The sequence below is a fragment of the Coregonus clupeaformis genome, chromosome 8 (genome assembly GCF_020615455.1).
Source record: "Coregonus clupeaformis isolate EN_2021a chromosome 8, ASM2061545v1, whole genome shotgun sequence".
Taxonomy (NCBI): Eukaryota; Metazoa; Chordata; class Actinopteri; order Salmoniformes; family Salmonidae; genus Coregonus; species Coregonus clupeaformis.
The window spans coordinates 61142867-61166284 of record NC_059199.1 but is presented as its reverse complement, the minus strand read 5'-3'; the positions used below and the strand labels follow the sequence as shown (position 1 = coordinate 61166284).

Below are 23418 nucleotides of genomic sequence, written 5' to 3'. Positions count from 1 at the left end.
AACATGTCTGATCTCTAATGAAGAGGGTACGTATTTCAAATGTTCTCGCCTATTTCCTCTCCTCTCCTTGCGGTTTTACAGCTCCCACAGTAACGCTCCTGTTCCTCAGTTCAAACACAAACATCAGTCTTGGGTGTCGTCCAACAGGGGCCCAGTCCATAAACAACCTCTAACCCTCATCCCCTTCTGTACTGGAGAGGTATATGTGTAATGGAGGTGCACCACATTTGGGTGATGGGTAACCTGAGGCTTTAGCTCAGTGGGCTAACACAATCTGGTAGCGCACAGATGACCCAGGTTCAAGCCGAGTCGATCACTTAAGCAGCATGGCGGAAGCGGAAAACACTGTATATAGACATAATATTACATTTGAAATGTCTTTATTCTTTTGGAACTTTTGTGAGTATAATGTTTACTGTAAAAAAACATATTGTTTATTTCACTTTTGTTTAGTATCTATTTCACCTGCTTTGGCAATGTAAACATATGTTTCCCATGCCAATAAAACCCCTTAAATTGAAATTAAATTGAGAGAGCGAAAGAGAGAGAAGATGGAGGGAGTGGAGAGGTGTGGTGACACTACCTCTTTAAGCCCTCAGTAAACATCTTAAGGCAGAGAATTGCGAAACGTGCGTGTGCAAGTGCGCGCGTGTGTGTGTACTGACCTTTGACACAGAAGACACCCAGGTGTGTGTTGTCCTCTGTAGCGTTCTCTACCTTCACATCTACTGCCTTCAGAGCACTGCCCACGTTACTGCACACCGTAGTCCTGTAGAAACACACTGCTGCGTGATGACATTATCAGCCAAACATCCTATACATCCTGCTGTTTCTGCAGCCCTGAAATAGGTATGACTACATCTAGACAGGATATATACAGTGGGGGAAAAAAGTATTTAGTCAGCCACCAATTGTGCAAGTTCTCCCACTTAAAAAGATGAGAGAGGCCTGTAATTTTCATCATAGGTACACGTCAACTATGATAGACAAATTGAGGAAAAAAAATCCAGAAAATCACATTGTAGGATTTTTAATGAATTTATTTGCAAATTATGGTGGAAAATAAGTATTTGGTCACCTACAAACAAGCAAGATTTCTGGCTCTCACAGACCTGTAACGTCTTCTTTAAGAGGCTCCTCTGTCCTCCACTCGTTACCTGTATTAATGGCACCTGTTTGAACTTGTTATCAGTTTAAAAGACACCTGTCCACAACGTCAAACAGTCACACTCCAAACTCCACTATGGCCAAGACCAAAGAGCTGTCAAAGGACACCAGAAACAAAATTGTAGACCTGCACCAGGCTGGGAAGACTGAATCTACAATAGGTAAGCAGCTGGGTTTGAAGAAATCAACTGTGGGAGCAATTATTAGGAAATGGAAGACATACAAGACCACTGATAATCTCCCTCGATCTGGGGCTCCATGCAAGATCTCACCCCGTGGGGTCAAAATGATCACAAGAACGGTGAGCAAAAATCCCAGAACCACACGGGGGGACCTAGTGAATGACCTGCAGAGAGCTGGGACCAAAGTAACAAAGCCTACCATCAGTAACACACTACGCCGCCAGGGACTCAAATCCTGCAGTGCCAGACGTGTCCCCCTGCTTAAGCCAGTACATGTCCAGGCCCGTCTGAAGTTTGCTAGAGTGCATTTGGATGATCCAGAAGAGGATTGGGAGAATGTCATATGGTCAGATTTTTTGGTAAAAACTCAACTCGTCGTGTTTGGAGGACAAGGAATGCTGAGTTGCATCCAAAGAACACCATACCTACTGTGAAGCATGGGGGTGGAAACATCATGCTTTGGGACTGTTTTTCTGCAAAGCGACCAGGACGACTGATCTGTGTAAAGGAAAGAATGAATGGGGCCATGTATCGTGAGATTTTGAGTGAAAACCTCCTTCCATCAGCAAGGGCATTGAAGATGAAACGTGGCTGGGTCTTTCAGCATGACAATGATCCCAAACACACCGCCCGGGCAACGAAGGAGTGGCTTCGTAAAAAGCATTTCAAGGTCCTGGAGTGGCCTAGCCAGTCTCCAGATCTCAACCCCATAGAAAATCTTTGGAGGGAGTTGAAAGTCCGTGTTGTCCAGCGACAGCCCCAAAACATCACTGCTCTAGAGGAGATCTGCATGGAGGAATGGGCCAAAATACCAGCAACAGTGTGTGAAAACCTTGTGAAGACTTACAGAAAACGTTTGACCTGTGTCATTGCCAACAAAGGGTATATAACAAAGTATTGAGAAACTTTTGTTATTGACCAAATACTTATTTTCCACCATAATTTGCAAATAAATTCATAAAAAATCCTACAATGTGATTTTCTGGATTTTTTTTCCTCATTTTGTCTGTCATAGTTGACGTGTACCTATGGTGAAAATTACAGGCCTCTCTCATCTTTTTAAGTGGGAGAACTTGCACAATTGGTGGCTGACTAAATACTTTTTTCCCCCACTGTATCCTGCTGTATCAGCAGCCCTGATAGAGGTATGACTACATCTAGACAGGATATACTGTACTGAGCTCACATTTTCCCCAAATCTGCCCGGTACAGAGATTGTTCGCGGAAATGCGGTCACTGGTCGAGTGTGTGTAGTAAGCTACCTAGTTTAAATATCAACAGTACTGCCACAGCAACATAAGATTTGATTAACACTTGAATTACATCATCATCAATATTCGGTCTGGTTGGCTGCTCAGCAGAACATCATTTATTTCCTTATAGAATCAAATCATTTCAAATCATGAAGGGTGCTGGAGGAGCCGCAGCACCCCTGATAAATTGAAATAGATTTGCCAAAGTTATAGAATTAATGTGGTCTGTTCAGAAAGAAATTAACTAATTCAGAATAGTTTACTACACCAGGAGAAGGCCTATAATTTAGCCACAGAGGATCAATAGCTTCTTTTTTTTTTAAATTGCCTAGCTGTGGATTGTGTGTAGCCCAATAACAAGGCATAGCCCACAGTCGGGAATGAAGGGCAAATCTGTCAGTGAACAGCAGACAAAACAGGCCTTTCACAAGATTTCAAATACTACTGTGGGAAAACACATGTTGGAAAGTAAAAATGGCTCCTGCGGAACAGAGAAGACTCGAATCTGTCTCATAGACATTCAAACCAGTAGATAGTGATAGCGCTGACGTCATCCACGTACTCCTATGGAAAACTCCCAATGGCGCATGAAGCCAGAAGTATTTGAATTTGAAGTGCCATATTGCTGAACGGGGCTGAATGGCACCAAACAAATCGGTAAGGATAATGGTGAAGGTGGCCGTAACTAGCAAAGGATCATGGTCGATGTAGTCGTTTTCATCCTGCCTGAGAGAGTTAACCCAAACAGGCCCGAGCCTCCTCGTAGCCTGCCTGCCCATGATTAGTCTGCCTGCCCATGATTAGTCTGCCTGCCCATGATTAGCCTGCCTGCCCATGATTAGTCTGCCTGCCCATGATTAGTCTGCCTGCCCATGATTAGTCTGCCTGCCCATGATTAGCCTGCCTGCCCATGATTAGTCTGCCTGCCCACGATTAGTCTGCCTGCCCATGATTAGTCTGCCTGCCCATGAATAGCCTGCCTGCCCATGATTAGCCTGCCTGCCCATGATTAACCTGCCTGCCCATGATTAGTCTGTCTGCCCATGATTCGTCTGTCTGCCCATGATTAGTCTGCCTGCCCATGATTAGTCTGCCTGCCCATGATTAGTCTGCCTGCCCATGATTAGTCTGCCTGCCCATGATTAGTCTGCCTGCCCATGATTAGTCTGCCTGCCCATGATTAGTCTGTCTGCCCATGATTAGCCTGCCTGCCCATGATTAGCCTGCCTGCCCATGATTAGCCTTCCTGCCCATGATTAGTCTGTCTGCCCATGATTAGTCTGCTTGCCCATGATTAGTCTGTCTGCCCATGATTAGCCTGTCTGCCCATGATTAGCCTGTCTGCCCATGATTAGTCTGTCTGCCCATGATTAGTCTGCCTGCCCATGATTAGTCTGCCTGCCCATGATTAGCCTGCCTGCCCATGATTAGCCTGCCTGCCCATGATTAGTCTGTCTGCCCATGATTAGTCTGCCTGCCCATGATTAGTCTGCCTGCCCATGATTAGCCTGCCTGCCCATGATTAGCCTGCCTGCCCATGATTAGCCTGCCTGCCCATGATTAGTCTGTCTACCCATGATTAGTCTGTCTGCCCATGATTAGTCTGTCTGCCCATGATTAGTCTGTCTTCCCATGATTAGTCTGCTTGCCCATGATTAGTCTGTGTCAGCACGTGGTCCTGTGTGACAACAAATGTAGTAGTCAGAATGGATCACTATTTAATTAAATATCTCGATTTGTAGCGATCGTAATTTATATTGTCTTTCTAGGGCAGACCAGGGCTTTTGGCACCACTAGGTTGCTACGCAGTAGCCGACCAGCAGAGCTTGTGACTTCACAGACCGGACACTGGGGGCCTGATCTGTCTGCTGTAGGCTACCAAAATATTTTTTCGCAACTTCCAAATAGGCCTATTGAGCAAACATTGTTTTACAAATGAATAATGCCCGATGTTACATAGCCCTAACAGTGTCTTTAAACACCACTCTCTTCTAGATGATATCCTAATAAACACTTTTGACACCATCTGGTAATCTTTTTAATTTTTTAATTTTTTAATTTAACCTTTATTTAACTAGGCAAGTCAGTTAAGAACACATTCTTATTTACAATGACGGCCTACACCGGCCAAACCCGGACGACGCTGGGCCAATTGTGTGCCGGACTCCCAATCACGGCCGGTTGTGATACAGCCTGGAGTCGAACCAGGGGGTCTGTAGTGACGCCTCAAGCACTGAGATGCAGTGCCTTAGACCGCTGAGCCACACGTAATTATAATCATATAATTATCAAACAGTAAATTGTGTGTGTGTGTGCGTGTGTGTGTGTGTATGTGTGTGTGTGTGTGTGTGCGTGTGTGCGTGTGTGTGTGGGTGTGTGTGTGTGCATGTGTGCGTGGGTGTGTGTGTGTGTGCGTGTGTGCATGTGTGCGTGGGTGCGTGGGTGTGTGTGTGTGTGTGTGCATGTGTGCGTGGGTGTGTGTGTGCGTGTGTGCGTGGGTGTGTGTGTGTGCGTGGGTGTGTGTGCATGTGTGAGTGGGTGTGTGTGTCCATGTGTGCGTGGGTGTGTGTGTGTGCGTGGGTGTGTGTGTGCATGTGTGCGTGTGTGTGCGTGTGTGCATGTGCGTGTGTGTGTGTGTGTGTGTGTGTGTGTGTATGTGTGTGTGTGTGTGTGTGTGTGTGTGTGTGTGTGTGTGTGTGTGTGTGTGTGTGTGTGTGTGTGCGTGCGTGGGTGTGTGTGTGTGTGTGCGTGGGTGTGTGTGTGTGCGTGGGTGTGTGTGTGCATGTGTGCGTGTGTGTATGTGCGTGTGTGTGTGTGTGTGTGTGTGTCTGTGTGTGTGTGTGTGTGTGTGTGTGTGTGTGTGTGTGTGTGTGTGTGTGTGTGTGTGTGTGTGTGTGTGTGTGTGTGTGTAGGTGGAGGACGGTGATCTTTACCTCCTGACTCTGTCACCTCCTTGCTGATGATGAGTCACAACGTGTGCCCCAAAGTCACCTGATTTGTTACCCTGTTGTTAAATACCTTCTGGTCTAAACATAGTGAACACAGGTGGTCCTTAGCATGTAATGCCAGGGTAGTGGGTTTGATTCCCGGGACCACCCATACAGTGACTTGCGAAAGTATTCACCCCCTTGGAATTTTTCCTATTTTGTTGCCTTACAACCTGGAATTAAAATGGATTTTGGGGGGGTTTGTATCATTTGATTTACACAACATGCCTACCACTTTGAAGATGAAAAATATTTGTTATTGTGAAACAAACAAGAAATAAGACAAAAAAACTGAAAACTTGAGCGTGCATAACTATTCACCCCCCCAAAGTCAATACTTTGTAGAGCCACCTTTTGCAGCAATTACAGCTGCAAGTCTCTTGGGGTATGTCTCTATAAGCTTGGCACATCTAGCGCTGGGATTTTTGCCCATTCTTCAAGGCAAAACTGCTCCAGCTCCTTCAAGTTGGATGGGTTCCGCTGGTGTACAGCAATCTTTAAGTCATACCACAGATTCTCAATTGGATTGAGGTCTGGGCTTTGACTAGGCCATTCCAAGACATTTAAATGTTTCCCCTTAAACCACTCGAGTGTTACTTTAGCAGTATGCTTAGGGTCATTGTCCTGCTGGAAGGTGAACCTCCGTCCTAGTCTAAAATCTCTGGAAGACTGAAACAGGTTTCCCTCAAGAATTTCCCTGTATTTAGCGCCATCCTTCATTCCTTCAATTCTGGCCAGTTTCCCAGTCCTGCCGATGAAAAACATCCCCATAGCATGATGCTGCCACCACCATGCTTCACTGTGGGGATGGTGTTCTCGGGGTGATGAGAGGTGTTGGGTTTGCACCAGACATAGCGTTTTCCTTGATGGCCAAAAAGCTCAGTTTTAGTCTCATCTGACCAGAGTACCTTCTTCTATATGTTTGGGGAGTCTCCCACTTGCCTTTTGGCGAAAACCAAACGTGTTTGCCTATTTTTTTCTTTAAGCAATGGCTTTTTTCTGGTCACTCTTCCGTAAAGTTCAGCTCTGTGGAGCGTACAGCTTAAAGTGGTCCTATGGACAGATACTCCAATCTCCGCTGTGGAGCTTTGCAGCGCCTTCAGGGTTATCTTTGGTCTCTTTGTTGCCTCTCTGATTAATGCCCTTGCCTGGTCCGTGATGGATTTATGATGGATTTAATGGTGCTCAGTGGGATGTTCAAAGTTTCAGATTTTTTTTATATCCCAACCCTGATCTGTACTTCTCCACAACTTTGTCCCTGACCTGTTTGGAGAGCTCCTTGGTCTTCATGGTGCCACTTGCTTGGTGGTGCCCCTTGCTTAGTGGTGTTGCAGACTCTGGGGCCTTTTAGAACAGGTGTCATGTGACAGATCATGTGACACTTAGATTGCACACAGGTGGACTTTATTTAACTAATTATGTGACTTCTGAAGGTAATTGGTTGCACCAGATCTTATTTAGGGGCTTCATAGCAAAGGGGGTGAATACATATGCATGCACCACTTTTCCGTTATTTATTTTTTAGAGTTTGTTGAAACAAGTTATTTTTTTCATTTCACTTCACCAATTTGGACTATTTTATGTATGTCCATTACATGAAATCCAAATAAAAATCCATTTAAATTACAGGTTGTAATGCAACAAAATAGGAAAAACGCCAAGGGGGATGAATACTTTTGTAAGGCACTGTATGTAAAATGTATGCACACAATACTGTAATTCGCTTTGGATAAAAGCGTATGCTAAATGATATACACACTACCAGTCAAAAGTTATACAAAAGTTAGCCCTATTTGGTAAAAGACCAAGTCCATATTATGGCAAGAACAGCTCAAATAAGCAAAGAGAAATGACAGTCCATCATTACTTTAAGACATGAAGGTCAGCCAATATGGAAAATTTCAAGAACTTTGAAAGTTTCTTCAAGTGCAGTCGCAAATCCATCAAGTGCTATGATGAAACTGGCTCTCATGAGGACCACCACAGGAATGGAAGACCCAGAGTTACCTCTGCTGCAGAGGATAAGTTCATTAGAGTTACCAGCCTCAGAAATTGCAGCCCAAATAAATGCTTCACAGATTTCAAGTCACAGACACATCTCAACATCAACTGCTCAGAGGGGATTTTGTGAATCAGGCCTTCATGGTCGAATTGCTGCAAAGAAACCACTACTAAAGGACACCAATAAGAAGAAGAGACCTGCTTGGGCCAAGAAACACGAGCAATGGACATTAGACCGGTGGAAAATTGTCAGTTGGTCTGGAGTCCAAATTTGATATTTTTGGTTCCAACCGCCGTGTCTTTGTGAGACGCGGTGTGGCTGAACGGATGATCTCCGTATGTGTATTTCCCACTGTAAAGCATGAAGGAGGAGGTGTTATGGTGTGAGGGTGCTTTGCTGGTGACACTGTCTGTGATTTATTTAGAATTCAAAGGCACACTTAACCAGCATGGCTACCACAGCATTCTGCAGCGATACGCCATCCCATCTGGTTTGGGCTCAGTGGGACTATCATTTGTTTTTCAACAGGACAATGACCCAACACACCTCCAGGCTGTGTACGGGCTATTTTACCAAGAAGGAGAGTGATGGAGTGCTGCATCAGATGACCTGGCCTCCACAATCCCCCAACCTCAACCCAATTGAGATGGTTTGGGATGAGTCGGACGGCAGAGTGAAGGAAAAGCAGCCAACAAGTCCTAAGCATATGTGGGAACTCCTTCAAGACTGTTGGAAAAGCATTCCAGGTGAAGGTCGTTGAGAGAATGCCAAGAGTGTGCAAAGTTGTCATCAAGGCAAAGGGTGACTATTTGAAGAATCTCAAATATAAAATAAATGTTGATTTGTTTAACACTTTTTTGGTTACTACATTAATTCCATATGTGTTATTTCATAGGTTTGATGTCTTCACTATTATTGTACAATGTAGAAAATAGTAAAAATAAAGAAAAACCCTTGAATGAGTAGGTGTGTCCAAACTTTTAACTGATACTGTATATTTTGGGGTACACGGGGGTCATTTAAGTTGATTTAAGGCAATCAAAATGTTTTTAGTTTGACCAGTTTGCAGTGTTCTCCTCCATAGTAACTGTTATCAGAAGGGAGAAGAATGACACATGTAGCATAATGGGTTGGACACAGTAGTGGTGCATGATGGGTAAAATCACTGGGGAAGCCAACCCCCCCCACCCCCACCATTGTTTGCTCTGTAACCTGTTCATTCATATACCTTGCGACCGTGATATACAGTGCCTTCGGGAAAGTATTCAGACCCCTTGACTTTTTCCACATTTTGTTACGTTACAGCCTTATTCTAAAATGGATTAAATTCAATTCTTTCCTTATCAATCTACACACAATACCCCATAATGACAAAACGAAAACAGGTTTTTAGAAATGTTTGCAAATTTATAAAATATATACAAATGGAAATACCTTATTTACATAAGTATTCAGACCTTTTGCTATGAGAATGGAAATTGAGCTCAGGTGCATCCTGTTTCCATTGATCATCCTTGAGATGTTTCTACAACTTGATTGGAGTCCACCTGTGGTAAATTCAATTGATTGGACATGATTTGGAAAGGCATACACCTGCAAAAACCAAGCCATGAGGTTGAAGGAATTGTCTGTAGAGCTCCGAGACAGGATTGTGTCGAGGCACAGATCTAGGGAAGGGGTACCAAAACATTTCTGCAGCATTGAAGGTCCCCAAGAACAGAGTGGCCTCCATCATTCTTAAATGGAAGAAGTTTGGAACCACCAAGACTCTTCCTAGAGCTGTCCGCCTGGTCAAACTGAGCAATCGAGGGAGAAGGGCCTTGGTCAGGGAGGTGACCAAGAACCCGATGGTCACCCTGACAGAGCTCCAGAGTTCCTTTGTGAAGATGGGAGAACCTTCCAGAAGGACAACCATCTCTGCAGCACTCCACCAATCAGGCCTTTATGGTAGAGTGGCCAGACGGAAGCCACTCCTCAGTAAAAGGCACATAACAGCCCTCTTGGTGTTTGCCAAAAGGCACCTAAAGGACTCTCAGACCATGAGAAACAAAATGTTCTGGTCTGATGAAACCAAGATTGAATTATTTGGCATGAATGCCAAGCATCACGTCTGGAGGAAACCTGCCACCATCCCTACGGTGAAGCATGGTGGTGCCAGCATCATGCTGTGGGGATGTTTTTCAGCGGCAGGGACTGGGAGACTAGTCAGGATCGAGGGAAAGATGATCGGAGCAAAGTACAGAGAGATCCTTGATGAAAACCTGCGTCAGAGCGCTCAGGACCTCAGACTGGGGCGAAGGTTCATCTTCCAACAGGACAACGACCCTAAGCACAAAATCAAGACAACGCAGGAGTGGCTTCGGGACAAGTCTTTGAATATCTTTCAGGGGACCAGCCAGAGCCCGGACTTGAACCTGATCGAACATCTCTGGAGAGACCTGAAAATAGCTGTGCAGCGACGCTCCCCATCCAACCTGACAGAGCTTGAGAGGATCTGCAGAGAGAATGAGAGAAACTCCCCAAATACAGGTGTGCCAAGCTTGTAGCGTCATACCCAAGAAGACTTGATGCTGTAATCGCTGCCAAAGGTGCTTCAACTAAGTACTGAGTAAAGGGTCTGAATACTTATGTAAATGTGATATTTCCATTTTATTTTTATTATACAATTGCAAAAATGTCTAAAAACCTGTTTTTGCTTTGTCATTATGGGTTATTGTGTGTAGATTGATGAGGGATAAACAAAATCCATTTTAGAATAGTTAATTGGATGCACCTGAGCTCAATTTGGAGTGTCATAGCAAAGGGGTGTGAATACTTATGTAAATTAGATATTTCTGTATTTCATTTTAAATAAATTTGCTACAATTAAAAAAAAACTATTTAACTTTGTTATTATGGGGTATTGTGTCTAGATTACTGTAACACAACAAAATGTGGAATAAGTCAAGGGGTATGAATACTTTTTGATGTCCATACATACAGTCCATACATACAGTCCATACATACGGTCCATACATACAGTCCATACATACAGTCCATACATACAGTCCATACATACGGTCCATACATACAGTCCATACATACGGTCCATACATACGGTCCATACATACGGTCCATACATACGGTCCATACATACAGTCCATACATACGGTCCATACATACGGTCCATACATACGGTCCATACATACGGTCCATACATACGGTCCATACATACGGTCCATACATACGGTCCATACATACGGTCCATACATACGGTCCATACATACGGTCCATACATACGGTCCATACATACGGTCCATGCATACGGTCCATACATACGGTCCATACATACAGTCCATACATACGGTCCATGCATACGGTCCATACATACGGAAGTGATCTGAGAGTAGGCTACATTACATTACAGTCTGTACCGTACACTGGAGCTGGGTGGAGATATGACATCACACAATTTATCCCATAATATGTAACATCTACCAATAGCATACACCAATAGAGGTCTGAGTACTCAGGCACACACACAAACACACCAGGGTGGTTCCCTTTCTGATAGAAGGAAACGTTCTACCTGCCTAGCTCTGTCGGAAATATCACCCAAACCCACAGTCTATATCTGGGTATACAGTCTGGTGTAGAACGCTGTATCTGCGTGTTAGTGACAAAAAATGGTGGATAACAGTCAGTTCAGTCAGGGAGAGAGATGGATGAGATAGAGAGAGGGAGAGATGGATGAGATAGAGAGAGGGAGAGATGGATGAGAGATAGACTAGGTGAAAAATCTGTCGATGTGCCCTTGAGCAAGGCACTTAACCCTAATTGCTCCTGTAAGTCGCTCTGGATAAGAGCGTCTGCTAAATGACTAAAATGTAAATGTAATAGAGAGAGAGAGAGGATGAAAGAGATGAGAGAGAGAGAGAGAGAGAGAGAGAGAGAGAGAGAGAGAGAGAGAGAGAGAGAGAGATGAGATAGAGAGAGAGAGAGAGAGAGAGAGAGAGAGAGAGAGAGAGAGAGAGAGAGAGAGAGAGAGGGAGAGAGAGAGAGGGAGAGAGAGAGAGAGAGAGAGAGAGAGAGAGAGAGAGAGAGAGAGAGAGAGAGAGAGAGAGAGAGAGGGATGAGGAATAGGAGATAAATCAACATAAAGCTGTAGAGAGAGATAGATGAGTGATAGATAGAGTGATATACTGTGAAACCGAGGAAGAGGGTGTGAAAGCTGCTGTCCACTGGCAAACAGAGAGAGAGAGAGAGAGATAGTGAGTGAAGGTGTAATAGTGAAAGTGTAAACTTGGCAGTAGAAAACCTAAACAGTATATTTGACCGCTCAGCTTCCCTATCAAATCTAAAAATTTCAAGCAGACAACCGAAGAAAATTAACAACAATATGACATATGGTTTGATGAAGAATGCAAAAACCTAAGAAAGAAATTGAAAAATCTATCTAACCAAAAACATAAGAGACCCAGAAAACCTGAGCCTACGCCTTCATTATGGTGAATCACTAAAACAATACAGAAATACACTATGGAAAAAGAAGGAACAGCACGTCAGAAATCAGCTAAATGTAATTGAAGAATCCATAGAATCTAACGACTTCTGGGAAAATTGGAAAATACTAAATAAACAACAACATGAAGAACTATCTATCCAAAACGGAGATGTATGGATAAACCACTTCTCCAATCTTTCTGGCCCTATAACAAATAATAAACAGCAAAAACATATACATGATCAAATACAAATCTTAGAATCAACTATTAAAGACTACCAGAATCCACTGGATTCTCCAATTACATTGAATAAACTACAGGACAAAATACAAACCCTCCAACCCAAAAAGGGATGTGTGGTGATGGTATCCTCAATGAAATGATAAAATATACAGACCATAAATTCCAATTGGCTATACTTAAACTCTTTAACATCATCCTTTGCTCTAGCATCTTCCCCAATATTTGGAACCAAGGACTGATCACCCCAATCCACAAAAGTGGAGACAAATTGGACCCCAATAACTACCGTACGTAAGACCACATATTCACCCTGCACACCCTAATTGACAAAGAAACAAACCAAAACAAAGGCAAAGTCTTCTCATGCTTTGTTGATTTCAAAAAAGGTTTTGACTCAATTTGATATGAGGGTCTGCTATACAAATTTATGGAAAGTGGTGTTGGGGGGAAAACATACGACATTATCAAATCCATGTAAACATACAACAAGTGTGCGGTTAAAATTGGCAAAAAACACACACATTTCTTTCCACAGGGCCGCGGGGTGAGACAGGGAAGCAGCTTAAGCCCCTCCCTCTTCAACATATATATCAACGAATTGGCGAGGGCACTAGAACAGTCTGCAGCACCCGGCCTCACCCTACTAGAATCTGAAGTCAAACGTCTACTGTTTGCTGATGATCTGGTGCTTCTGTCCCCAACCAAGGAGGGCCTACAGCAGCACCTAGATCTTCTGCACAGATTCTGTCAGACCTGGGCCCTGACAGTAAATCTCAGTAAGACAAAAATAATGGTGTTCCGAAAAAGGTCCAGTTGCCAGGACCACAAATACAAATTACATCTAGACACCGTAGCTATACATACCTCGGCCTAAACATCAGCGCCCCAGGTAACTTCCACAAAGCTGTGAACGATCTGAGAGAGGGCCTTCTATGCCATCAAAAGCAACATAAAATTCAACATACCAATTAGGATCTGGCTAAAAATACTCAGTTATAGAACCCATTTCCCTTTCTGATTATGAGGTCTGGGGTCCGTTCACCAACCAAGAATTCACAAAATGGGACAAACACCAAATTGAGACTGCATGCAGAATTTTGCAAAAATATCCTCTGTGTACAACGTAAAACCAACTAATGCATGCAGAGCAGAATTAGGCCGATACCCGCTAATGATCAAAATCCAGAAAAGAGACGTTAAATTCTACAACCACCTGAAAGGAAGCGATTCCCAAACCTTCCATAACAAAGCCATCACCTACAGAGAGATTAACCTGGAGAAGAGCCCCCTAAGCAAGCTGGTCCTGGGGCTCTGTTCACAAACACAAACAGACCCCACAGAGCCCCAGGACAGCAACACAATTAGACCCAACCAAATCATGAGAAAACTAAAAGAGAATTACTTGACACATTGGAAAGAATTAACAAAAATGAGGCAAACTAGAATGCTATTTTGCCCTAAGCACACAGTGGCAGAATACCTGACTACTGTGACTGACCCAAAATTAAGGAAAGCTTTGACTATGTACAGACTCAGTGAGCATAGCTTTGCTATTGAGAGAGGCCGCCGTAGGCAGACCTGGCTCTCAAGAGAAGACAGGCTATGTGCACACTGCCCACAAAATGAGGTGGAAACTGAGCTGCACTTCCTAACCTCCTGCCAAATGTATGACCATATTAGAGATACATATTTCCCTCAGATTACACAGACCCACAGATAATGATCTATTGGGTGAAAAACCACAGTGTGCAATCAGAGCAGCAATATTTGTGACCTGTTGCCACAAGAAAAGGGCAACCAGTGAAGAACAAACACCATTGTAAATACAACCCATATTTGCTTTATTTATTTTCCCTTTTGTACTTTAACAATTTGCACGTCATTACAACACTGTATATAGCCATAATATGACATTTGAATTGTCTTTATTCTTTTGGAACTAATGTTTACTGTTCATTTTGTATTGTTTATTTCACTTTTGTTTATTATCTATTTCACTTGCTTTGGCAATGTTAACATATGTTTCCCATGCCAATAAAGACCTTAAATTGAAATTGAATTGAATTGAGAGAGAGAAGGAGTCTTTATCAGACGGCCATCTCAGGTAGAAGTCGGCCATTTTGTGTTTAATGCTCTACAGAGTCTACAGACACAGGCCCCAACACTGGTGTTGCTAATGTCTCCCCTGCCCATCACTCCATATATAATGTTTCCCCTGCCCATCACTCCATATCTAATGTCTCCCCTGCCCATCACTCCATATCTAATGTCTCCCCTGCCCATCACTCCATATCTAATGTCTCCCCTGCCCATCACTGCATATCTGTTTTTCTCTACCACCCTGTCTCCCTACCGCTAATCACCTCTCTCTCTCTCTCTCTCTCTCTCTCTCTCTCTCTCTCTCTCTCTCTCTCTCTCTCTCTCTCTCTCTCTCTCTCTCTCTCTCTCTCTCTCTCTCTCTCTCTCTCTCTCTCCCCTTCCCCCTCCCTCCCTCTCCCCCTTCCTCTCTCCCTCCTTCCCTCCCTCTCTCTCCCATGTTGCTGTGGCGATAGAGGTGTAAATGGAGGTGGCTGTCAGCATGACACCCTGACTCAGAATTCCCTCCTCCTCTCTCTTCTCACTCTCTGCCTCCCTCTCTCTGCCTCCCTCTCTCTGCCCCACTCTCTCTGCATCCTTCTCTCTGCCTCCCTCTCTCTGTCTCCCTCTCTCTACCTCCCTCTCTCTGCCTCCCTCTCTCTGCCTCCCTCTCTCTGTCTCCCTCTCTCTGTCTGTCTCTTTCTTTTCCTCCTTACATCTTTCTCTATCTTCATCTGATGTCCATTTCTCTCTCTCTCCCCTCCCTCTTTCCCATTCCTCTCTCCCCTCCCTCTTTCCCCTCCCTCTCTCTCCTCCCTCTCTTTCCTCCCTCTCTCCCCTCCCTCTTTCCCTTCCCTCCCTCCCCTCCCTCATTCCCCTCCCTCTTTCCTGTTCCTCTCTCCCCTCCCTCTTTTACCTCCCTCCCTCTCTCCCCTCCCTCTTTCCTGTTCCTCTTTCCCGTTCCTCTCTCCCCTTCCTCTTTTACCTCCCTCCCTCTCTTTCTCCCTCCCTCTTTCCCGTTCCTCTCTCCCCTCCCTCTTTCCCGTTCCTCTCTCTGCTCCCTCTCTCCCCTCCCTCTTTTTCCTCCCTCCCTCCCTCTCTCCCCTCCCTCTTTCTCCTCCCTCTCTCCCGTTCCTCTCTCCCCTCCCTCTTTCCCCTCCCTCTCTCCCCTCACTCTTTCCCGTTCCTCTCTCCGCTCCCTCTCTCCCCTCCCTCTTTTTCCTCCCTCCCTCCCCTCCGTCTTTCCCGTTCCTCTTTCCCATTCCTCTATCCCCTCCCTCTTTCCCCTCCCTCTCTCCCCTCCCTCTTTCCTCTCCCTCTCTCCCCTCCCTCTTTCCCCTCCCTCTTTCCCGTTCCTCTCTCCCCTCCCTCTTTTTCCTCCCTCCCTCCCCTCCCTCCCTCTTTCCCGTTCCTATCTCTCCTCCCTCTTTTTCCTCCCTCCCTCTCTCCCCTCCCTCTTTCTCCTCCCTCTCTCCCCTCCCTCTTTCCTGTTCCTCTCTCCCCTCCCTCTCTCCCCTCCCTCTTTCCCCTCCCTCTCTCCCCTCCCTCTTTCCCCTCCCTCTCTCCCCTCCCTCTTTCCCCTCCCTCTCTCCTCTCCCTCTCTCCCCTCCCTCTTTCCTCTCCCTCTCTCCCCTCCTTCTTTCCCTTACCTCTCTCCTCTCCCTCTCTCCCCTCTCTCTGTCCCCTCCCTCTTTCCCATTCCTCTATCCCCTCCCTCTTTCCCCTCCCTCTCTCCCCTCCCTCTTTCCTCTCCCTCTTTCCCCTCCCTCTTTCCCCTCCCTCTTTCCCATTCCTCTCTCCCCTCCCTATCTCCCCTCCCTCTTTTTCCTCCCTCCCTCCCATCCCTCTTTCCCGTTCCTCTCTCTCCTCCCTCTTTTTCCTCCCTCCCTCTCTCCCCTCCCTCTTTCTCCTCCCTCTCTCCCCTCCCTCTTTCCCGTTCCTCTCTCCCCTCCCTCTCTCCCCTCCCTCTTTCCCTGGCCTCTCTCCTCTCCCTCTCTCCCCTCCCTCTCTCCCCTCCCTCTTTCCCCTCCCTCTTTCCTGTTCCTCTCTCCCCTCCCTCTCTCCCCGCCCTCTTTTTCCTCCTTCCCTCCCCTCCCTCTTTCCCATTCCTCTTTCCCCTCCCTCTTTCCCCTCCTCTCTCCCCTCACTCTTTCCTCTCCCTCTCTCCCCTCCCTCTTTCCCCTCCCTCTTTCCCGTTCCTCTCTCCGCTCCCTCTCTCCTCTCCCTCTTTTTCCTCCCTCCCTCCCCTCCCTCTTTCCCGTTCCTCTCTCTCCTCCCTCTTTTTCCTCCCTCCATCACTCCATATCTAATGTTTCCCCTGCCCATCACTCCATATCTAATGTTTCCCCTGCCCATCACTCCATATCTAATGTCTCCCCTGCCCATCACTCCATATGTAATGTCTCCCCTGTCCATCACTCCATATCTAATGTTTCCCCTGCCCATCACTCCATATCTGTTTTTCTCTACCACCCTGTCTCCCTACCGCTAATCACCTCTCTCCCTCTCTCCCCTCCTTCTTATTCCTCCCTCCCTCCCCTCCGTCTTTCCCATTCCTCTTTCCCATTCCTCTATCCCCTCCCTCTTTTCCCTCCCTCTCTCCCCTCCCTCTTTCCTCTCCCTCTCTCCCCTCCCTCTTTCCCCTCCCTCTTTCCCGTTCCTCTCTCCCCTCCCTCTTTTTCCTCCCTCCCTCTTTCCCGTTCCTATCTCTCCTTCCTCTTTTTCCTCCCTCCCTCTCTCCCCTCCCTCTTTCCCGTTCCTCTCTCCCCTCCCTCTCTCCCCTCCCTCTTTCCCATTCCTCTATCCCCTCCTTCTTTCCCCTCCCTCTCTCCCCTCCCTCTTTCCTCTCCCTCTCTCCCCTCCCTCTTTCCCCTCCCTCTTTCCCATTCCTCTCTCCCCTCCCTATCTCCCCTCCCTCTTTTTCCTCCCTCCCTCCCCTCCCTCTTTCCCGTTCCTCTCTCTCCTCCCTCTTTTTCCTCCCTCCCTCTCTCCCCTCCCTCTTTCTCCTCCCTCTCTCCCCTCCCTCTTTCCCGTACCTCTCTCCCCTCCCTCTCTCCCCTCCCTCTTTCCCTGGCCTCTCTCCTCTCCCTCTCTCCCCTCCCTCTCTCCCCTCCCTCTTTTTCCTCCTTCCCTCCCCTCCCTCTTTCCCGTTCCTCTTTCCCCTCCCTCTTTCCCCTCCCTCTCTCTCCTCCCTCTCTCTCCTCCCTCCCTCCCCTCCCTCTTTCCCCTCCCTCTTTCCCGTTCCTCTCTCCCCTCCCTCTCTCCCCGCCCTCTTTTTCCTCCTTCCCTCCCCTCCCTCTTTCCCGTTCCTCTTTCCCCTCCCTCTTTCCCCTCCCTCTCTCTCCTCCCTCTCTCTCCTCCCTCTCTCCCCTCCCTCTTTCCCCTCCCTCCCTCCCCTCCCTCTTTCCCCTCCCTCTTTCCCGTCCCTCTCTCCCCTCCCTCTTTTTCCTCCCTCCCTCCCTCTCTCCCCTCCCTCTTTCCCGTTCCTCTCTCCCCTCCCTCTTTCCCGTTCCTCTCTCCCCTCCCTCTCTCCCCTCCCTCCCTCTCTCCCCTCCCTCTTTCCTGATCCTCTCTCCCCTCCCTCTTTCCCGTTCCTCTCTCCGCTTCTTCTCTCCCCTCCCTCTTTTTCCTCCCTCCCTCTCTCCCCTCCCTCTTTCTCCTCCCTCTCTCCCGTTCCGCTCTCCCCTCTCTCTCCCCTCCCTCTCTCCCCTCCCTCTTTCCCGTTCCTCTCTCCCCTCCATTTTCCCCTCCTTCTCTCCCCTTCCTCTTTCCCCTCCCTCTCTCCCCTCCCTCTTTCCCGTTCCTCTCTCCGCTCCCTCTCTCCCCTCCCTCTTTTTCCTCCCTCCCTCCCCTCCGTCTTTCCCATTCCTCTTTCCCATTCCTCTATCCCCTCCCTCTCTCCCCTCCCTCTTACCTCTCCCTCTCTCCACTCCCTCTTTCCCGTTCCTCTCTCCCCTCCCTCCCTCCCTCTCTCCCCTCCCTCTTTTTCTTCCCTCCCTCCCCTCCCTCTTTCCTGTTCCTCTCTCTCCTCCCTCTTTTTCCTCCCTCCCTCTCTCCCCTCCCTCTTTCTCCTCCCTCATCCCCCTCCCTCTTTCCCGTTCCTCTCTCCCCTCCCTCTCTCCCCTCCCTCTTAGCTTAGTCTCCTCCCTCTCTCCCCTCCCTCTTTCCCGTACCTCTCTCCCCTCCCTCTCTTCCCTCCCTCTTTCCCCTACCTCTCTCCTCTCCCTCTCTCTCTCCCCTTCCTCTTTCCCATTCCTCTATCCCCTCCCTCTTTCCCCTCCCTCCCTCTCTCCCCTCCCTCTTTCCTCTCCCTCTCTCCCCTCCCTCTTTCCCCTCCCTCTTTCCCGTTCCTCTCTCCCTCCCTATCTCCCCTCCCTCTTTTTCCTCCCTCCCTCCCCACCCTCTTTCCCGTTCCTCTCTCTCCTCCCTCTTTTTCCTCCCTCCCTCTCTCCCCTCCCTCTTTCTCCTCCCTCTCTCCCCTCCCTCCCTCTCTCCCCTCCCTCTTTCTCCTCCCTCTCTCCCCTCCCTCTTTCCCGTTCCTCTCTCCCGTTCCTCTCTCCCCTTTCTCTTTCCCCGCCCTCTCTCCTCTCCCTCTCTCCCCTCCCTCTCTCCCCTCCCTCTTTCCCCTCCCTCTTTCCCGTTCCTCTCTCCCCTCCCTCTCTCCCCTCCCTCTTTTTCCTCCTTCCCACTTTCCCCTCCTCTCTCCCCTCCCTCTTTCCCCTCCCTCTTTCCCGTTCCTCTCTCCACTCCCTCTCTCCTCTCCCTCCCTCCCCTCCCTCTTTTTCCTCCCTTCTCCTCTCCCACTTTCCCCTCCTCTCTCCCCTCCCTCTTTCCCCTCCCTCTTTCCTGTTCCTCTCTCCCCTCCCTCTTTTTCCTCCCTCCCTCTTTCCCATTCCTCTCTCCCCTCCCTCTCTTCCCTCCCTCTTTCCCCTCCCTCTCTCCTCTCCCTCTCTCCACTCCCTCTCTCCCCTCCCTCTTTCCCCTCCCTCTTTCCCGTTCCTCTCTCCCCTCCCTCTCTCCCCTCCCTCTCTCCTCTCCCTCTCTCCCCTCCCTCTTTCCCATTCCTCTATCCCCTCCCACTTTCCCCTCCTCTCTCCCCTCCCTCTTTCCCCTCCCTCTTTCCCGTTCCTCTCTCCACTCCCTCTCTCCTCTCCCTCCCTCCCCTCCCTCTTTTTCCTCCCTTCTCCTCTCCCTCTTTCCCGTTCCTCTCTCTCCTCCCTCTTTTTCTTCCCTCCCTCTCTCCCCTCCCTCTTTCTCCTCCCTCTCTCCCCTCCCTCTTTCCCCTCCCTCTTTCCCGTTCCTCTCTCACCTTCCTCTCTCTCCTCCCTCTTTTTCCTCCCTCCCTCTCTCCCCTCCCTCTTTCTCCTCCCTCTCTCCCCTCCCTCTCTCCCCTCCCTCTTTCCCGTTCCTCTCTCCCGTTCCTCTCTCCCCTCCCTCTTTTTCCTCCCTCCCTCTCTTTCCCCCTCCCTCTTTCCCGTTCCTCTCTCCCCTCCCTCTCTCCCCTCCCTCTCTCCCGTTCCTCTCTCCCCTCCCTCCCTCTTTCCCCTCCCTCTTCCACCTACACCTAAAACATGTCAGTGTGTGTGTGTGTTTTTACCCCACGCTGCCCCCGTCCAACCATCCTCGTGTGCAGGCAGAGAAGGAACACTCCACCACGGCGTGACGTAGCTCCTCGCTCGACGCCAGCCGGGCATCATTGATAGCACACGCATGTTCTGCCTCGGCCAATCCCCCGGAGTCAGACTTGTTTCTCTGGTCCAATAGGAACACACGACCTGGGGAGAGAACACCTTTACAACAGGAAGACAGCAGATACCATGGTATGGATTGTTAAATCAGTAGTTTGTAAATCAGTTGCAACAGTTATAAAACAGTTTAAAACTGATTTAACTATCTATAAATTAATAGTATATTAACTACTTTAAAACCTGTTGTAAAAACTTCACATTTGATAACAGAGTTCCCCATCTAGGTCTCGCCAAACTAAAGACTGATCATGACTAAAGTACAGATCCAGGATCAGCCTTTGGGACACAGACAGCAAGGAGCGGTGCCCCCTAGGTACATTATCGTCTACAGGAGAAGGATTCGCTACATACTGTACGCCCTGCAGTGGCAAACCCCTATACAGACCACCATCATCACTAACCACCACTACCATCATCATCATCAGTGTCACCATCATCACCACCACCACCACCATCATCTTAACCATCATCACCATCATCATCATCACAATGACAGTTAGGCTATCCATGTTCAGATTTCAAAGAAATGTAATCATTAATTCAATAGGGTTACTTTGACAATTAACATTTCTTGAGATTTTTTCATCTCATAGAGAAATTATTTGATGTCAACTTTTAGAATTCAAAGAAAGCTGTGTGTGGTGTGAGTTGTAACATGTATGAGTGAGTGAGCGAAAGACACACAAATCATTCATATCACACTGCAGAGGTGAAAGAGAGAGAGAGAGAGCGAGCGAGAGAGAGAGAGAGAGAGAGAAAGAGAGCCTGACTGCCAACACCAAGTCAAAATCCTGCTCACACAGGTTCATCAATACAGACCATGTGATATCAAGCAATATTATATGCATTAGCTTTTTGTAGCAGCATTGTTCAATTCTATGCGCCAGTTTACTCTGTAAACCAGGTTGGAATACAGTATAATATATTTCTGAATGTTGCTTAAAAAGTTTATCCTCGACCAAAAGTTCTAACCCTAAAGGTAGAGGTTCCACTCCCTCTTCAGATGTCCGGTTGGATGCCAGACCCCAGATGTTGACATCTGCGCGCCGTGCGCCGGATGTAACCAGCCGACACCGTTACTATTTGGAAAGGGCGTCACAACCCATGTAGAAAAACTTACCGTCAGCGTGAACGACAGAAACCACCGTTAGCCAAACCAAGCATCCAAACATGGACGAGAAAATCAGGTTTTGGTAAATGCGTCGTGCCATCATTCTCTGCGCTCGGATTCGGTTTTTCACCGTAGTTGAAAAAAAGATTCCAAAGTTTTAATGGAAATAAATCTCCCTTGGTGAGTTGGTGATGCAGGAGGGAGCAGCAGTTCCGTTATTTCCCTCCCGGTGGCAGACAGACTGAGAGAGTCTGGATTTGAACTTGTTGACACGAAACGGTAAAACGGAAAGGAAAAGGACGGTTGGTTCGGTTTATCTCCCCAAATAGTGCCTTCGCGAGCAGATAGAGCACCGGCGCGAAAACTCGCGTGTCCCCGTCAGTAAATACGTGACGGCTCCCAACCTGAAGTCTGGGCAGCGGCGCGAGCTGAGGAACACCACAGGTCAAGCAAGCCGGGTGTGCGTCTTTACGCACGGAGAGAGAGAGAGAAAAAAAACATCTCTGGTGTGGGTGTCGCGAGGCTACTTGCGTATTTTTTTAGTGATTACATCCTTGAACACTCATGCCCAAAAGTGTGCATGTTTTTGTCCCCTGCTTCCCTACACTCTTAGAAGTAAAGGAGCCTCGAATAACCTTTTGGGGTTCAAAAGATTGCCACTGTGGGGGAACCCCTGTGACATGAAGCATTAGAAGTGGCAATCGAAAAAACAATTATGGGGCTGTATTTGTTTTTGTTTTTACAGGAACCCTTTGTTACATTAAAGGATCCTCTAAGAACCCCTCAACTAACCAAAGGTGCAAATATGAACCATTGACTAGCTCCCTCCTCTCTCTCTCTCTCTCTCTCTCTCTCTCTCTCTCTCTCTCTCTGTCTCTCTGTCTCTCGCTCTCTCTCTCTCTCTCTCTGAGTGTGTGTGTCCACTTTTACTGTGATATAAAGATGGACGGCCATCTCCCTGAGAGACCAGCACCCTGCATCCGGGGCATTGTCCTGGTCTGTCTGTGCAGGGAGATAACACACACACACACAGCCGCATACATGCACAGATACTTTTAATGTTTAAGAAGCACCTAGAATCAAACACACTCAACCTAATAAAATCGCTCTAAGCCATACTGAGTGCTGTGAATGGTGGTTGGATATGAGATGGGGTTGTATTCTCCAATGAAGAGTTTGGGTGTCGGCTGATAATTATGTAATTTCAACCAGATTTATAATTACATTATTTCAAACAGATTTCAACCTCTTTCTCATGATGTTATTTCAACCAGATTTCAACCTGCAAGTTAATGTTTTTTTTTTGTCATTAATCTTGTTCTGGAGGCAGCTCTGCAGAGTGGTCAATAGCTGGCACAGCCACAAAGTCATAAAATATTATTTTAAACCTGACCCCAACCACACTGCTAATCATAATGCCTAACCCTAACCTTAAATTAAGACCAAAAAGCAAATAGTTGTTTTCATTGATATTTACAATATAGCAAATTTTGACTTTGCAGCTGGCCCATCTAGCGGAAATCGCTTAGTTCTGCCTCCAAGACAAGACTTATCCCAATAAACGTCAACCTGTCTTTAATAGCTCTGATCCCTCTCTACCTCTCCTGCTGTGAGGAGGGAGGGAGGGAGGGAGGGAGGGAGGGGAAGGTGGTGTGATGTCTCTCCTGTGCTCTCACCACACCTGAGGAAAACTGATATTACTGCACAGACCAGTCTCTCTCTAGAGGGGAGAGAAGATAGGGAGAGGAGGGAGGAGGGAAGAAGGAGGGGAGAGAGTTCTGTCCAAAAGGAGTGACAAGTTCACATTGTCCTGGGAAATCACACTTATTCATCTCTCTCCCGCTCTCTCCCTCTCCCACACATCCCTTTTCCCCCGTCTCTCCAGTCCTCTTCCCTTCTCCCCTGTTTCTTTGCTTACTTCTTCCCTTCTCCCCCGTCCCTCCAGTCCTCTTCCCTTCTCCCCTCCAGTCCTCTTCCCTTCTCCCCGTCTCTCCAGTCCTCTTCCCTTTCCTTGAGAGAGGGATGGAGTGGGAGAGAGGATTCACCACAGACTCAGAGGAGGACCCTCTGACACACACCTTGGTTATTTATGGAGAGGAAACAAGGGAACGTTTGATGGAAAAGAAAGAGAGATGAGTGAGAGGTAGCAGGGAGGAGAGAGACAAT

General features: G+C 47.5%; 1 protein-coding gene across 1 annotated transcript in view; it reads right to left on the bottom strand.

Annotated features, from left to right (window-relative positions):
* The window catches only part of LOC121572635 (sarcoplasmic reticulum histidine-rich calcium-binding protein-like), a 34258-nt gene that overhangs the window by 7447 nt on the left and 3393 nt on the right, over positions 1-23418 (bottom strand). The window contains exons 3-4 of the mRNA XM_045222297.1: positions 19991-20168; positions 666-769 (exon numbers count right to left, since the gene is read on the bottom strand). Coding sequence (XP_045078232.1) covers positions 666-769; positions 19991-20168 — 282 coding nt within the window. The remainder of the gene's footprint in view (positions 1-665; positions 770-19990; positions 20169-23418) is intronic.